This window comes from Brachyistius frenatus, unplaced genomic scaffold, assembly GCF_029030835.1.
Source record: "Brachyistius frenatus isolate BFR_SWC_R1_liver_20210118 unplaced genomic scaffold, ASM2903083v1 Contig_32, whole genome shotgun sequence".
Classification (NCBI taxonomy): domain Eukaryota; kingdom Metazoa; phylum Chordata; class Actinopteri; family Embiotocidae; genus Brachyistius; species Brachyistius frenatus.
Genome location: NW_027210631.1, coordinates 3,873,434 through 3,891,811, shown reverse-complemented (window position 1 = coordinate 3,891,811; position 18,378 = coordinate 3,873,434). Strand labels below are relative to the sequence as shown.

The following is an 18,378-nucleotide window of genomic DNA, read 5'->3' as shown; positions in this document are numbered from 1 at the left end:
CCCGGTGTAACGCTCTCTGATGGCTGTGGATTGCATAAGCTGGACTGTTACTGGAACTCTCTGTGAGGTTCAGTCTGGGTTGTTGACTTAATGTAGATGTGGTTTTATCTTCCGTGTCTAAAAAATGAGGCCGATGCAGAAGTGCCCTAAGCTGCAATACCACCGAGTGCCACTAGAGGTTGGCTCCATGGACTTCTCTCTTCACTGAATTTGAAGTTATTTTGGTTTTGTCAGCCAGTCACTCCTTCTTATTAGTTTATCTCCGTCCATATGAAAATAATCCTGTCATTTATTATAAAATAAGCTTCAAAAAGCACTTTTTTAAAATGTATTTTTTGGGGTCTGAGGGCGTGTCTGTTTAATTGACAGGTCTGTGGTACAGTCAGGTTACGGCTGTCGGTGGGCGGGACGTAGTGGCGCCGGGTTTCCAATCAGATCAGTCATATCCAGCACTCGCTCCCCCACAGCTCGTCCAAATATGGTCACTACCGGCTCCAAACCCCCAAGTTGGCGCCGGCCAATATTTGAACTCAAGGCTTCATAACAGCCGTTCATAAACCGATGGGTGACCGCACTGTCGGTTGCTGCTTCATTCTGTGTTGTATTTTTTTGTTGTTGTTGTTTTTTAAGATTAGGAGTAACTCTGAGGAGTGCGATCTCATATTTTGTTGCATTGATTGCTGATCTCCAAAAATGCTTTTTGAGAAGTGTGAAAATCATTATTGTTCCAAATCTCCCATGAAAATGTTTTTCTTTCAGTTCCACTTTTTCTACTGTTCCAACAAAGGCTTATTGAATAGACTGAGCGATTAGATAAAAGCTGATGTGGTTCCTATCAGAAATGTTTGTTATTGCAACAACAAATAATAGCTTATAGATAAGAGCAGCCCAGACAGAACGGAGTGAAGATAAGGAAACATCTTTTATCCTGCTAATACCTCCGTTGGTGGCTCATTATATAATTAGCTACTAATTCAGCTGCTGTAATGAGTGATTTATGGATGATGCTGCTGTAGGTACATAGATACTTAGGTGTGACTGAGCAGGTGGATTCTTTGGGAACACCGCAGGGGATTAATGGCACTGAACGACCACAATGAGTCAATTACTGATCAAGAGCATTTTCCTCTGGTCTGCAGGTCCCTCTACTGGTGCCAGCACAGAAGTGGCATACCCGACACTGACTGATAACCACAGATGTTTGCTATTATTTACTGGTAAATGAAAGTTTGTGAGAACCTGGATCAGTTTTGTATCTGTTAGGCAACATTATTCTGTGGAAATCATACGCTCTGCTGTGTTCATTCTCAAGTTTAACTCCTTTTGAAGCAATTGGTAGAATTGCAGTACGTTGTTATGGGATCTGTTAAAGAACTCTGATGCGGTTTTGAGGATATAACTTTGCACCTGTTTACAGTGAAGGAAGTTGGTCGACCTCCTCGACCCTGTTGACAGCACCGTTAGTCAGCCGCTGAGGTTTTTTCAGTATCTGACTCCTGAAGGTCACGACCCCAATCTCCACCTGACTCATCCACTTCCAACACACACACACACACACACACACACACACACACACACACACACACACACACACACACACACACACACACACACACACACACACACACACACACACACACACACACACAAACTCGTCATCTCCTCTTAATTGACCTACACAGTATGATGCTACGTTAATTAAGTAGTGGAAGTAGGTCGGTGTGAGGAAGGCGTAGAAGGTCGTCACTCTCTCACACAGGGAGATCAACAGTGGAGGAGGTGGAGGTGTGTTGTGAAAGACTTTGTTAGACCTTGACAGTTGGAAAGAATCATCTAATCTGCCTCAATCTGTGATGGGGAGAGCACATGGAAGGAATATTGTCGTTAAAAAGTAAGTTAATTCGTTAAAACCTTTATATGGTCATAAACTCAGAACAACTACCATCTTGTGTTGGTTAAGAAAAGTTTTTTTTTCTTTTGTTTTTACAAAAAATAATGGTGGTTACAATATGCCATAAAACTTTTGAAGCAAGTTCTTAGTACAATTTTATTTCCGTGGATTACCAACAGTGTTAAGTATGCATAAAAACTGTTACTTGAAATGAAGGCCACATGTTTTTCTGTAGTGTCTGACCTCTTTCCGCCCTCTGCTCTCTCTGTTCACATGGCACTTCAATTAATTAAGAACATGAGAGGAAAATAAGTGAAGTATCACTTCTGCAAATTAGTGTCGGACTTCTTCAAAGTTGAGGGACTTTGATTGAAACCGATTTTTTCTTTTTTAAGGAAAGGTCAAAATGAACGCAGCAGAGGTCGAGATGTCCTTACTTTTATTTTGTATTATTAACTGTTATCTCATTGATGGAGCCTCCCTGGATGGTAATTCAATTTCCATTTCCACCACATGATAGCGACATTATTTCACACTCGAGAAAGTTTTTTTTTTTTTTCCTGAACCACAACAGACATATAACTCATTTTACAAACTGAATAATACTCCTGATAGGGTTTTGTAAAATGTTGGAGATCATCTTCCCGTGAATCACTGCTACTATATGTTTATAAAAGTGAGTTTTGACACTCTCTGCAGGGACATTTCATGCAGTCCTCACAGATCTCTTCCTTTGAGGTCTGGACCAGGACAATCTGGTTTATAGGTTATGGCTGCAGAAAACACAGGGAAATATGCCTCATTACGAACCAAAGAGCCAAAGCCACTCTGTTTTGAAGTGGCTGGCCGTCCTGGCTTTCACTCTCAAACAGTGATTCACAGATGATCCTTGAATGACGCATTAAGTTCATTCGATCGACCCCCCGACTGCTTTTCAGCAGCCAGCAGCTCCACAAAAGGCAAATTCTGTTGACCGTGCTGCTGTATGGAAGAGGCTGAAGGTTAGTGAGGTGGAGCCCTCTGCTGGTCGCTCAGCAGAAGACACGTCAGTTCGAGTGGAAGAGCAGAGTCCTATTTTTCATTTCAGTGATCCATACCAGGTAGAGACACTGAGGACCCACCAATTTGTGCAGGTGAAGATACTTTGGAGGATATGAAACAAACCTTTAGTTATATTTTTTTAAAAAGTCTATAAACTTGCAGAACAAAATAAGTCATTCAAGTTTATTACATTTATAACATGATTTTTCGTAGGTTTTGCCCACAGTCAGCCTTTTTTGTCAGTTTTTGCTCCATTGTATTTTCTGAAATTTGTATTTTCTTTTTTTAAATTTCAGACGTCTTGAAAGAAAGGGGGAAAAAAACTTTTCACACATAGCAACTTCTTTGATCTACTGTCTTTATTACAGTTGTGGCTTCTTTTCCTGTGCAATAAGCAACTGTTGATGTGTGCTGACTTTCAGTTTAAGATCCACATAAACTGCTTTAGATTATGTGGCTAATGGTCTTAAACCTGACTGATATCCTGACTGCTTTTTGCCTGTCCGACTTCAAAGAAGCATGTTCGTCTTTAACAACCATAAAGACGGCTTCATGAAAGCAGTCGTGTACCTTCTTGAAAAGTTGATTGATACAGCAAGAAGCTAATCACTAAAAACAAGACAGGATTATTTATTTCACTCCACCTTAACAAAACAACTTCTGTTTGAAGTAAAGCCAGCCACTTGAAACAAATGGCACTCTTTCATATTCAAGCCCCATCATGGGTTATTATTGAAGATAAAGACTTCTCATATTCTCAGAGTCAATAGTGCACAAAACAATCAGCGGGATTCAGCAGTCTGACCGGTCGGCTAAGTGGCCGGGCGTATCGTCGCTGTCCTCGTCCTCGTCCTCTGAGAGGCTTGTTAATAAAAACAGGCCCGGGCTCCTGGCAGTCTGGCCGGCACCCAATCAAAAACCCATTAATCTAGCGATCTACATTAATTTGTTTCTCAACAAGCAGATGGCCGTCCCGACTCAAACCAAACAGACATGTGTTGTCTATTGCATATAAATGGGCTTAGAAATAAATTGGCTTCGTACACAAACAAGAAAGGCCAGATATGTCCGATGGGGTTGATACCTGATCAAGATTTGAGCCGTTGGTGGGCCGCTGGTGGCTTAGTACACCATTTTTAACATAAGCTGCTATTTGGCTACAAAACCCGACAACCTTCTGACCCTCCATCTGCACAAGCCTGATAACAAATCCCTTGTGTTCTTATTTCTGGTCTTCCCTTGTAATTTGCATTTCATAGAAAGTCTGGTTTGCTGCAAATAAAAATCCACTTTATCACAATCATTGGCCAAACACAGCTTATAGTGGCTAAAGCAACAGTTGTTGTGAGTGAAAGTGCTTCCAAATCAGGCCCAATTGAAGCTGTCAACAACCACAACTAGTCAATCTCAGCAGCTGACTCATCTTGATTTAATGAGCAGTAAGCCAGTCGGATGCTGTGAGGAAGTGTGACTAATCTGAGCGAGCCAGCGGTGAGTCACACAGTCGTGTCCTCATGATTTGGTTTTTGTTGGAATCAGTTTGGAGAATAATTCGAACCCTCTGGGGGGAACCGCTGAATGGGGTTGTGGCAGTCTGGTTGTTATCATGATAAGGATCTGTGTGTGTGTGTGTGTGTGTGCGTCTGCAACCTTATATTTCTAGCAGTGCTCCTTGCTGCTGCCGGGATGGCTAATGACACGGTCGCCTGTTTGTATCGCTTGATTTATTTGTGTGTTTTTGAGTGGGCGGAGCTCGCAGAGGTCTGAGAGAATGATTACAGAGCCCCGTGACATCCCCGAATAGACGGGTGTCAGCCGGAAGCCCCAAGACGCTTGTTAAGGCCTCCATTCCGCCTCCGAGCGGGAAAGTTTTCCCCGCCGTTCGACACAAGGCCTCAATTAGCGTTGTTACCACTACAGTGAGGTGTACAACGATCTGAGGCTGTAGAAGGAGCTCATCTTGTGAGCTAGCGGCGAAACAGCTAATTAACACAAGGCTCTCCACAGGTTTCTCTCAGTGTCTGAATGTCGCACAAATACCTGCTGGCTATTTATAATGGCTGACGAGAGCTCATTATCTCAACCGGCCAGAGCCAATCTGGATTAGAGATGATAAGCATTCACTTTTTTTGTTTTTGGATGAAGAATTTTGTGAGGCATTGAAGGAGAGGAGAGTGTGTGTGTGTGTGTGTGTGTGTGTGTGTGTGTGTGTGTGTGTGTGTGTGTGTGTGTGTGTGTGTGTGTGTCCTCTACCATCATGATGGTGGCAGTGTCTGGATCACAGGCCGCAGAGCCAGCAAGCCAGACGCTGCCTCACATGCTGCGGTTACCATGGTAAATTGACATACTGTTTGTGTGTGTGTGTGTGTGTGTGTGTGTGTGTGTGTGTGTGTGTGTGTGTGTGTGTGTGTGTGTGTGTGTGTGTGCGCGCAAAAGTCTCATAAACCTTGATGTGAGGATGCATCGTGAGTGCGTGACGACTCCAGCATCTGTTGAAGTCTAGAGGTCCGTACTTTAAGGGCAGAGATGATGGCTTGAACACACCGCTTTGGTTTAGTGTATTTATGGGGTCTCTGGTACTTTTATATCTCAGCAACAGGACATATTGTACAGGGGAAGACATTAAATAGCAGTGATAAAATGAAATGATTCAAAAAACCTACAAAATATGACTGAAGTTTATGCATATAATGACGATAATAAAAATATGAAGTGCCTTTATTTATCGAGTATAAGAGGATTAAAAATGTGAATTGCCAATTCCATTCATTCTTCCTAAAACAGAGACCTTTGTAACGCTTCATCGCGTTTCAATCTGAATTTAACATTAAAAATATCTCTCCGTGATCAGTGCCTGAAGTAGAAAACAAAAGTGCCAACTCGCATGTTGGCATGTGTATCGGCCGGTATCAGAAAACCATGAAGTATCTGAACGTCTACAGCAAACTAAAGATATTTGGATGTATTGCTAATGTTCACAATTTTATTCAATTGCAGTGACAACCATTTTAATTTATCAGAGTATCAAGAATATTTCACAATTGAGTATACTGCCGGACCGTGAATAAAACACCCCAAGGCTTTTATTTTGAAACAAATACAGGAAGTCCAAGTAGAACGTCAGCCGTTCACTTCAGCCGTAGGAAGTCCGGAGAGAAAATGACGTGAGTCGGAAACTAGATTGACGCTAACGCCGTCTCAACAGCCTCTTCCTCGCTAGCAGTGTTGCTGACGGTAACTTTGCTGCTCGCCTGCATTTCGTTCCAGTTGGATCAAAGTTGGCCTTTGAAGCTCTGCTGCGTCATCATTTCAATCTGTTCATGCTCCCTTTTTGCTAATGCTAAAATGATCGTAGGTTGACGTAAACTAACCGAAACTACGACGAAAAGCTGCTCGCGAGAACGGGAATACGCTCGGCGCTGAATCCGACCGGTTACTGCACACCAGTCATCGTTGATTACTTCGGGGACTGCGTGTGATTCATAGTTTCTCTTAAATAGCGTTTCCACCACTTCACCTCTTTGTTTCATTGCTGTGCATTTGAAATGAGCTGTCAGCCCTGCAGACTGCGTACGTCTACTCTGCCGGCTGCTTCGGGGTCAGAGACAGGAAGTGTGTTTGAGGATTTGGAGGTCGGATCAAATGACTCCGACTTCCTCGAACGTTGTGGACGGAGCTCCATCAGATCGACGCGAATCGGCCACCGAGCTCAACTGGTGTCGGTTCGCTTTCTGTACAAATGTCCCCTCCAGCCTTCCGTTCATTTCCAATGTTGTTTGTGCTCACAGTTACTGTGACTGGCTCGTGTTGTCCTCTGTGTTTTACTGCCAGCAGATAGCCGTGGTTCACGGGTGCCTCATGATCCACACTGGCTTTGTGAAACGGAGTGATAAGAGATATTGGAGCTTTTTTTTTTTTTCCTGGCAGGAAATGCTGGAAAGCTGCTCCATGAAATAGTCCCTCTGCGTGCCACCTTCAAATTGTGCTGCTTTGGCGAATAATTGTCCTTAATTAGTGCTGGTAATCACTGGCAGTTCATCAAACCGGTCAACCAACTCATCTCTGTCTTTTCTTCCCGTCTGTCTCTAAACTGTCGGTGCTCATCTGTCTCCAGGCTGTTCTGGAGCCGTCAGTTCTTCCCTCTCCTTCGCCGCAAGACATCGGCGTCGACTGACTGCGTGCGAGCGCGTCCGACGCGGGTGGCGTGTCCGAACTTCCCCCGGCCGTGCGGTTGTGTCATTTTCTGCCCACGGTCTCCCCTGAAAAGAAAAAGTGGCTCGGCAGGCGGCGGCACGAGAAAGCCATGAATGGATGCTTCGGTTTTCAGCGGCTCGTCTTTCTCGTCTGTCGTCTGCTGATCGTAGTGAAGTACATTTGGTCGGCGCCAGCCTGGAAGTCCGAAGGTGCTGGTTGGAATTAGAACAGCTTGAAGAAACACCGGGGCTGCTCCCAAATATTCCAGTGAGCGTCAGTCGACGAGAAAAGTCTCAGACAACCCGTCGTTTAGTCGCAGGAAGGTATCAGCTCAGTGTCTGGATAAGCCCGCGTTTCAGAGGAGCACGCGTCAAAATGGCGAACGCTGTGATTGCTGAAGCAAAAGAAGGAAATAAAGACCCGCTTTTTGCAACGTTACCACGAGGTCTCTGCTTCTCATCATCTCTCCTCATCGGTCCGGACAAAAGTAGGCTGGTTACCAAACACACGCATATCAAAGGGTGCTGGTCCCCTGATACCCCGTCAATGTCAATCATCTGTTGGTAGCCTGGACCCAGATGCTGTGTTACAATAAATGAACAAGTCCCCGGTTGGTCCGACACATTTGGAATCATCACTGATTTTGCTGTTTGCGTTCTTCGTTAAGATCGCTGCCCGCTTTCCCTTTTAACACGAATATTATAAAAGCTTGTTATTAAGGTTTTATATTTCTCTTGTAATGTAACACGGCGATAACAATGTTACACATCAGCCCTGAAACTCAGACAGTTTTCTGATGCCCCAAGAATTGAATATTTGAATAATTGGATTAATAAACGTGACCGTTGGCTAATAGTCAACGAGAAGAATCTTCAGTCAGACAAAGCCCTTGGAAATACACGAGCGAGGCCCACGTGCAGCAGACGGTCCACTGTCTGACCGCTCGGCGAGTGTGGTAGAAACACAGTCTGCAGCTGGGTGAATACGCAGCAGGACCTTGAAACCGACATGCATGCCTAATCAGTTTTCCTTGGAAAAGATAAAGCCAAACAAGCAGAGATGCACGCTTAATAAGCTCAGGAAATTTTGAGTAAGACTTTGGCTCGCGAGTCAGAAGGTTGTTTTTTTTTTTCTTGGACGGAGAATTTAAACGTCTTTTCATAAGCCTCATTTTTAGTTTCATATTCGTGGAGCGATCATTCGCACGCGTCGTTGCTTTGAACTGTTTTATCTTTGTTCTCATTGGATTGGTGTTTTATTGCTGTGTGTGAAGCGGCTTCATCCTTTTTGTAAATACAACCGGACAAATCCTCTCTCCGAACACACCCGGGCTTGGCTGCGACTGACAGTTGGCACAACAACAAAGGTGTTCCCAACTCATCCCATTCACAGCCTCCAGATTTCAGTCCGTTTCTCCCTCTTCTTGTTGTGGAGAATGCTGTCACATAAATAAAAAGTTATTACTTTTGATCCCTCGTCACCGGCGCCACACCGCAAGGAAACGTAGGTCGACCAATTATAAATTCCAGCTGTAAACTCACAACTTGGGTGTCTGTGAGATTGGAGCAAAGCCACACTGGAAGGCTGCCTGCTGCTATTTATTACCTCTGATTCCAGGACAAAGATGATGATGATGATGGTGGTGATGGTGATGGTGGTGGTGGTGGTGGTGGTGGTGGTGGTGGTCTGAGAGGGAATAGAAATGTCTCAGAGTCCCGGATCTCAGGGAACACCAAAAAGGTTTTCATGGTGGAAACAGCTTCCGGGTGCTTTGATGAAGCGGTCGGACATCAGTTGTTCGTGCTGCTGAAGGATTTTGTCACGAGATGTCGTGGTTATCTTATATTTGGAGCAGATGCTCACATCTGTACGTCAAGGGTGAGACGGGTCGTTGTTACTGACCCAGGAAAATCGGACTCACGCTTTTGCTTCCTCCAGAAATTGCTATTGAAAGCATAACTGTCCAGCTTCACTTTGATCAAAGTTATTCAGGACTCGTCAGCCAGAGATTATGAACTTCTTACCACCGTCTCCCTTCGCCGGCTGCCTGTTTACTGCCTTGAAATTTTGAATTACTGATTTACTGAGCTTTTTGCAATGCGGCTTCAACTTTATTACGCTGCTCTCCACCCAGAAATACTTCACTGGACAGAACGATGCGTGTTCAGCATTTGATACTCGAAGGCTGGTTTTGCAGAAATAATTGTTCTTTGACGCCCTCAGAGGAGGAAATTGTCTTCTTCTTCTGTGAATCTTCTCTGAGATCACCTGTCAGTTGATCAGAACAGACTTTCTGTTGAGTAAGAGTTTCTTTGGGTGGCTTTTTTTCATTTTCCCCTCCACCCTCCATAAACTGTCTTGACAGCGCAGCCGCCAATCGGATCCGAACTGTCTCCCTCCCTCCGTCGCTCCTTGTTTGTCCTGAACCGGAGACGGAGACGGAGACGGGGCGGAGAATCGTAGAGGAAGCTCCCATCGCATCGCAGTGCCATCAATTCCATTGGCTCGTCGCTCGTTTAGTTAATGCGGCTTCGTGTAGTGTTTAATTACACTTAGGGCCCATGCGGGAGCGGCGCCGGTGCCAAGTGGAGGTTTTTCGGAGCCAGTGCAGCCACAGAAGAAACGTTTCTCCCGGCTTCCCTCTATCAAACAGCATTACACAGCTAAATGTCCTCCAAGTGATTGTATATATGCTCAAGCTCCTTCAATGCAATTAAGCTCTTAATTTATTGGACAGTGTTGGAATGATGCCCTGATTAAAGAGCCCATACATTAACAGTCACTCAATGGAAATCCATTACCGAATACAGCGAGTCCTGCGGAGTTGGACTTCCTCTCCACTTCACTCCAGCATCCTCATCTTTCTCCTTCTCCCTGGCTCCCCCCGGAGGCCGAGCAGTGCCACTGCAGGCTCTGCCAATAATACCTGCGTAGCTGTAGTCACTGCATTGTGATCAGGACTGTTGAAGGCAGTTTTATCTGCTCCGGGTGTGAGAGCCGGCTGTTGGTTGGCGGCGTTTGGGATCCCGTGGCGCTGAGGGGGAGACCGGTCCGCCGGAGCAGGTAGAGAAAAAAAGAGGAGGAGGATACTTCATGTGGCATCAGCGAGGATAACATCACCAGAGAGACTGGACTTCTGCTGACTGATGCTGGCTGCTGAAAGAGAGGGAGAGGGGGGGGCAGAGGGGAAGGGGACTCAGCGCGTGTGCGTGTGTGCGTGTGTGTGTGTGTGTGTGTGTGTGTGTGTGTGTGTGTGTGTGTGTGTGCGCGTGTGCGCGTGTGTGTGTTTACCTGTGTTTGAGTTGCTTAGGGGGTTTAGATTGCGTATGTGTGTTTGGTGTGTGTGTGTGTGTGTGTGTGTGTGTGTGTGTGTGTGTGTGTGTGTGTGTGTGTGTGTGTGTGTGTGTGTGTGTGTGTTACCTCATCCAGCATGTGCGCCCGTATGATGTCAGTCGTCTCCGTCAGCACCACCGGAGGTGGCGTTACTGCTGATGTTTTGCCTCCTGTCGTACAGCGCCGGCTTCTGCTTCCCAAAGCGACTGGATTGGGAGAGGAGAGGTTAACGAGTGCAGGAGGCTGACAGACTCCACAACCCCGAGCGCCACCGAGGAGCCGCGAAGTGAGCGGATCGGTGAGGCGGCCGCTCACGCAGAGACGGGAGGCAAGCTTCTCGGGGTGTGGGGGGGGGAAAAAAAACAACATTTTATTTGATGATGATGATGATTGCGTTTCATCTGAAAGGGCAGCAGAGAGAGGAGACGAGCAGACAGCTGACGGAGGTCGCAGGTCAGGAGCGAAGCCGGGACTTCACAGTTCATCCGATGCAGCATGTTTCAAGCGCAGCTTTTTTATTCTGACTAAACGTGAAGTCGGAGTCAGAAACGGGAAATCTTCCTTCCTTTTCTTTTCTTTTCTTTTTTTTTTGGGGGGGGGGGGTCTCTCATCTTTGTCAGGCTTTGTCTGAGCTCTATTGAAGTTTATGTTTCTCTTTGTAGTGTTTTTAAACTGATCTGCTGACAGCAGAGTTCTGAAAATGTCCAGACTTAGATTTGGGACAGCGTTTCCTACCTCAGGTGGCAGACCGTCCCTGCAGCTGCTCCACTGTAAAGGTTTTACAGCGGTACCTCCGTGTTTGATGTATTTTGGCAGATTAATTTTTTTTGTGGCCGTTTTTAGGTCCACTTTGATTTCTGTGTTAAAACAGAGACGTGTGAAAGACTCAGTTTATACAGCAATAAATCAACCAAAAAGGGGGATTTGGGTCAGCAACTTTAGAAACTGCAGTATTTCCCCGCGGAAGTCAAATACATTTAGTTTGCTGACATGATAGCCGTTGCTTCTGCAACTTGGCGTTTCTCAGGTTAGCAGCGAATTTTGGAGCACACGCTGTTCCCAAATGGGCCGGACGGACCAAAAGAAACACGGAGGGTGACTCGGCATTGTTGAGTGAGCCGTCACCAACTTCTTCAGAATGTTTTGCTTTCCGACAACTGTGGCTTCCCGGGATAAGTGAACCTAGATTGAATAAATTGGAGTTGGTAAAAAGTAAAAGTAAGCCGTTTTTCAAAATAAATCTTCAGGTAATGTTTTTTTTTTTTTTCATAAGCTGGTCTGTAAACATTCTTGTTCACGTTTTAGCGAAAAAGAAACCTGCTCCATCTCTTTCACTGCAGAGCCACCAGCTTGTTTATTTCATCAGGTTTTAAACTTTCAAACATAAAGTCACAAGTCGTCGTCATGTTCATTCTCAAATCATGGTGGGGGGATTTTTGTTGGGAGCCCAAGCCTGAGTCAGCATTAATGTACCCTTCACCGGCTTGTTTGATCTTTTGCACTTCCCTAAAACACGGAGGCTTTGTCTCGCTCAGTGAAACGAGAGTTTGCCGACAGAAGTAGTGTGTTTGTGAACGTCTGTTTCTTGCGATTGTAAAGACGAGTTGTTTTATCGTGGCGAATGCTGCTAATCCGCCGCTGCATGCGGCATAAAACAAAGTTTACTGCTCGGATGTAAACACTGTTTGACCTCCGGGCTGGAGAGGGTCACGCGAAGCCCTGGAAATGTGTTTGCCGAGCGGCATCGCGTCCCCGCGGGAGCGTCGGCAGATGCGGAAGGCGGCCGGCCGTTTCAGCCCCAAATTCATCCAAACTCATTTCACCCATTTGGTATCCCACCTCCCTCCAGGTATTTTGGATCGCTCCCTACTTCCTCTTCATACTTGGGTTTCCTACGAAAAATGATGTTTGTTGCCGTGACCATGTTTTTCAATGCATTTTCAATATGTGTGTAAAAAAAAAAAAAAAAAAAAAGTTTGATAAAAGCAAACTTGATGAAGACTTGGGCCCGAGGATGAAGCAATGAAATGTCGGTGGTGAAAAGTCATAAGATCAAGGTCACCGTGACCTCACATCCATCCCATTCTTGTGAACATGATATCCCAAGAACTCATTGAGGGAATTTCTTCAAATAAGGCCTGACTGGTGGGCGTACAACCGGGAGATGGTCATTCTAGTTCTACGTGCTTTTCGTTTGCTTGATGTTTCACTGGCGCTCTTTTTCTTCCATCTTCTCTCACCTGGTTCTCCCACGATTGTTTTAAAGTCACCCAGTTGGAAAATGACTTCACCCAACCATAAAATGTAAATAGTTTTTTTTGTTCCTTTCATTGATTTCTTGGAAATATCTATCGAAATTTGCACTACATTCAGATGGAAACTTGGCGACTGCGGGCAGAAGAGCTTCTATCTCCCGTTTCTCTGCAGAGCCATTCATCTTCTGTCCCTGCTCCCATTTAAGGATCGAGCGTTCGAGGAAGATGGGAAGGTGGAAGTTAAACAGTGAAACAGATCAGAACCTCTACCTTCTTTTGCCCTCCGTGTCATGAACCTGGCCGTTCAGCAGCTTGTGTTGAAGTCTCGGTGGATCTTCCTGCCGACTGACGTTGACTGTAGTTGTCAACCGGAGCGCCACATGTACGCTCTTAATTTCTCCCTTTCACACTCTTTTCCATCCCTCTTTCCTGTTTGTTTACTTTCCCCCTGATGGGACGCTGTTTGTATTGACAGTGTTTTCCTGAGCGTCGACGTACGTCTGTTCATCTGTGTGCCTCTTTTTTTCAGAAGCCGGTCTTGGCGGATGTGTTTTCCTACGCGTGTATTTAAATGTGTGTTTCCCCGTGACAGCTCTCAATTTTTTTCCGGGTTTCGCTTTACGACTTCTCATCAAGGAGAAAGTTGCTGAAAGGAAAACCACAACGGACGCAAACTCATGAGAGGCGGCGACTTTAAAGGAGCAAAACTCTCGTTTCCCGAGAAAAATACGAGATCGGGAAAGAAAGGCTTTTAATTGAGAGCGGTGTGTGAGGTAAATGAGGGGAGAAGAGATTGTTTCATGAGAAATGGTTGAGTGCTATGAGATAATTCCTTGGGAAATGTCTACCACTTAAGATGCCGAGAAGCCTGATCTAGTCATAAAAACCCAAACTTCATGAACAGAGTCAGATAGAGATTTGTTGTACTTTTGGGCCTGTGGTAGACCCCCAACCTCGGGGAAGATCTTACATTCCCGAGGGGACTTTCACCTTTCAAAGTCCTTTATGCTGCTCAGACCTGGAGTGGAGTGCTTTTTTTTTTATTATTATTTTTAATCCGGAGATAACAAGAAAAGTTTTACAGGCAGCAGAGTAGCAGTCCGTATCTATATATGGACTGCTACCCTTCTTTTTTCAGTCTCAGAATCTCAGTGCAATCCCAGTAGGAACAAAGACTTCTTCTATGACTGTCTTGTGGGAATATGAACCAAATGAACGCACCGCACAGTGGGAAGAACTGGACTTTTGTAAACTCATAGCTGCTGCTTGGCTCTTAATCCGAAGGGTCTGGAAGGAAATCTTAGAAAGTTTAGAGCTTGGAGATCACAGGTGAAGTTTTCCGGTGCGGAGGGCGGCCCTTCACCCATCGTAGCTTCCCATTCTGCTTTCTCGGGGACGAGCTCTTGGAGGCCAAACGTGTCTCACATCTTTCGTCTTTGGAGTCTGGCGAAAACGGCAACAGCTGTCGAGTTCAGTCTGTCTGCTGACGGACAAAGCGCCGCTTATCAGCGGGCTTATGGGCTCTAATGAAAGACAAAGCGGCTGTTAAGCGCTTTAGGTGACAATACAAAAGATTATCGGACATGCTGCTCTTCCGGGTTTGAAAGATATCGTTAGGAAAGTGAATCCAGCTGTTACTGCAAACGTCTCGAACAGTAATTTACTCATCTAATAAGCAATTCATTTCGGATCATTGGAAGATTGTGTTGTAATGTTGTTAACTTTGTCGTGTTGTATTTAGTTTAGTGTCTGAAATTGATTTCTTCAAACTGTAAAGAAATTTCCAGCATTTCTATTTCTTGGATCGTCCAAGTATTCTGCTTTAAAAGAGAAACGAGGTGTCCAGCAGATGTCTGATGGACGGTGCTTTGTCTTTTATTTGGATCCAGTGCGGACTTGTCGTATTACCATCTATCTAATGTTATCATTTTTGGTGAAATCGTTCAGGCATCCCACCGACAAAGATCCCAAACAGTGTCGTACTCGGTGCGGTCCGGTGAAATATTTGTGTTTGAAGATGTGCAAGGAGCCTGAATGTTTGGACAGCGCTCCCTGAAAGGACATTTACCACTTTGCTGTAGCGAAGACGGAGAGGCAGAGCAGAGTGTCGTCGGGACAGACAGCTTGGAGGGGATGTCAACGGCGGTTTTGTGATCGAAGGTTGTCTGGCTGAAGGATCCTTCGGGGGCAAAGACAGAAATACAGCTTTCGTTTCCTTGACACCGTTCAGTGTATAGTTTATGAGTTTTACCTTTTCAGAATCAGTCCATCTGCTCTTCTCCTTCTTTTCTATGTGTCTTGGTATTTTCTCTAAAGGTCTTCATGAAAATCACATTTAAGTTAATGCAGCGTGTGAATCTTTTGTAATTTTTGGTCAGTCCACCGCAGCATACTGTGTCAGTGTCACATTTTGCTTTGCTTAGTCATGAAAAAACCATGTGGTTAGGCTGAGGAAAACAAAACCCCATGGTTACAGTTCCTGTAAAGACATGCACCAAGCTTTCTCCTGAACTCAAACCCCGGTCTCAAGGAGGAAAGTCCTGAGTTTGATCTATCCGACCACCACGACCTACTTCGCTTCTTGGACTTAAGCACTTTTGTAATTCATCACATGACTTCCTTCTTCAACCCCGGTTGTACTTGTGTGTGCTTTTCACGCCGTGGCGAGGCCTAACGGGACTCTGACACGGAATCCTCTAGCGGACTGACAAGTGTATTACATGCTTTGGTCCTGGGTTGTACCTGTGAATTGAAGAGAACACCAAAGTCATCCATCAAACAATTGAATCTTCTAACAGCAGATTTTTATTAACGTAGTGGTTCTTGTTGCACCAGGACAGTAAAAGCATTATGTTGGATAGAGAATGCAAAATTGCAGGAAAAAAAAAATCTGTCAGAAAAGAAAGAATGTCATAAAACAAATGTTCTCATGTCAACTCATGAGTTTAAAGTCGATTTAGGAGAGAACATTGTCCGCAGATCAAGTCATGATTCAGCACTTTGCAGTGTCATGATTTGATTTGTAAATCTGCTTTTATTACCCTATTTGTGTAGCAACTGAAAAAAATAGTGCTCAAATTACTTTTAAATTTGTTTATAATCGTTTGCAATCCATACATTCAAAGTTTTTTTTTGTAATGCAAACAGAAATACATTGGAATGGAGACATTACATGACCTGCTCGATAGTACAATGATAATCTATAAAGCACTCTTGACCAATAGCCTTCATGTTCAGATCATATAATTATTTAGAACTTCAAATCGCTACGTATCCCATATTAAACCCTCTCTAATACTAATATTGTATGATTCATTCAGCCAATGATCTGCTGTAAACACAGGGATCACTTGTATGGTCTACTGGGCCAATCTACTTAAAAGTGTTAAATCTGTAAAACCTCACACATCCACACATCTCCCAGTGTCTGTTCATCTCTCTCTCACACACACACACACACACACACACACACACACACACACACACACACACACACACACACACACACACACACACACACACACACACACACACACACACACACACACACACACACACACACACACACACACACACACACACACACACACACACACACACACACACACTCACTGACAGAGTGTTTGTTCTATTGTTGCAGATTTACACAGACTGGGCTAATCACTACCTGGCAAAGTCCGGCTGTCAGCGCCTCATCAAGGACCTGAGCCAGGACGTCACCGATGGAGTCCTGTTGGCACAGATCATCCAGATCATAGGTGGGCATCTGCACACACACACACACACACACACACACACACACACACACACACACACACACACACACACACACACACACACACACACACACTTAGACATGTACATGATTCCAATGTCTGTTATTCAGTACTGTATTAAAATTTTGATCCAAACTACATGTCTTTTTTTGCTTCTTTATTTTTCAATGAGCTTAATCCACTCTAATGATCTAATCATCAGTAATCTGCATTATAATCCCAAAAGGACAGAAACACTTGACAGCTGTTATCCTAACAGTGCTCTGTATAGTCTTGTGTAACTTTCACTATTTGAAAAGGAATATTAGATGTATAAAACCATGTATTATTGACAGTATTAAAACACTGCATGTATCTATCTGTTTGGTAGATGAAGCAGCCACCCACTCTCTCTCTTTCACACACACACACACACACACACACACACACACACACACACACACACACACACACACACACACACACACACACACACACACACACACACACACACACGCGCGCGCGCACGCACATATGTTTGTCTAGCTATATTTGTGAGGACATTCAGTGAGAAAATACATTCCCTAACCCTTTCCCCAACCTTAAACTTAACTCGAACCTTAATCCCTGAATCTTAACCCTAAAACTCAGACCAGTCCTCACAAGGATCGTTTACCAGTACACACACGCACACACACACACACACACACACACACACACACACACACACACACACACACACACACTCCTTGGTCTTTGTTGTGCTGAGTGAGAGCAAAGCTGTGCCTCAGTCTGATATTTGGGCCACATCCCAGCAACGCTCCCTTGTTTTTGGGTGCTGGGCGAGCTGCAGCAGCAGAGATCAATGACTCTGACACCCAGAGGTGCAGCGGCGTGCATCTCCCTCTGCAACCCAGTCACAAAGTCTTTACTTCTCTCACTCTGTCTGTCCCACATGTCTCTTTTTCTTTCTTTTTCTCTTCATCTCTTCTTTCTCTCTCTCTCTTTGTCTCTCACCCTTCATGTCTTTTATTTCTCTCTCTGATCTTGCTCTCTTGTTTTGCTCTCTCCTGCTCGTGTCTCACACTTGTTCTTACCCATGCTGGGTAGTAACACATTACTCAGCAACACATTCCAGTAATGTGATTACCTCTTTCAGAGACTAGTTTGAGAGATTAGTATTGAAATGCTCTAATCTTATTACAGTAACTGATCTGAATGAGACTGTTATTTTTTTGGGAAGAGGCAGCTTTTTGCTGACTCACCGGGAGCTGGGTGGACAGAGACTGATGGGAGAATTTGTCTTGTGGACAGACTGGTCAGGGCAGTGCAGTGCAGTGAAGGAGTGAAACAGTATTAAGGGCCTAATGTGCACACACAGCTGACACAAATAAATGGATCTCTGAGTCATGAATGTTGGGATGCACACGAGAGGGCTGTGCAGACTTTCACTGGCACACAGTTGTGAAAGATATGTCTGATTGCACTGACAAAAAATACCATCCTGACATTGTGCATCATACTGTACATGTTATTCTGGAAGGCGGCGACCAGCCCGTTCCCATCTCCATGGCACCAGATACTAGTCTGACTTCTTTCTTGCTCACAGCTTCATTCTTCGCTGGGAATATAGTCTGGAAACCCTGTTTGCGTTGAGGTTTGCTCGGCCGCTCGGTCTAAGTGACATTGTTCCAACATTGGCAGCGGTGGAGGAGTTTTGGCGCACAACATACATGATGTGGTGGTCAATGCTGATTGGTTAAAGGCTGATCTAATCATTTCTAAATGACCGTGAGGTCTACGCCCATTAGGAGACAACGACTGGAAACAATCCTCAGCGGAGCGTTGCCACACACTCATTTTCATGCGGTGAATTTGGGTCTGCTGATACAAAGCTAAGTTTAACAAA

General features: G+C 44.8%; 1 protein-coding gene across 4 annotated transcripts in view; it reads left to right on the top strand.

The window, feature by feature from the left end:
• Window positions 1-18,378, top strand: part of nav3 (neuron navigator 3) — a 212,302-nt gene that overhangs the window by 42,877 nt on the left and 151,047 nt on the right. For all 4 annotated transcript variants that reach the window (XM_069700178.1, XM_069700177.1, XM_069700175.1 and 1 more), the window contains exon 2: window positions 16,355-16,472. In XM_069700178.1, coding sequence (XP_069556279.1) covers window positions 16,355-16,472 — 118 coding nt within the window. The remainder of the gene's footprint in view (window positions 1-16,354; window positions 16,473-18,378) is intronic.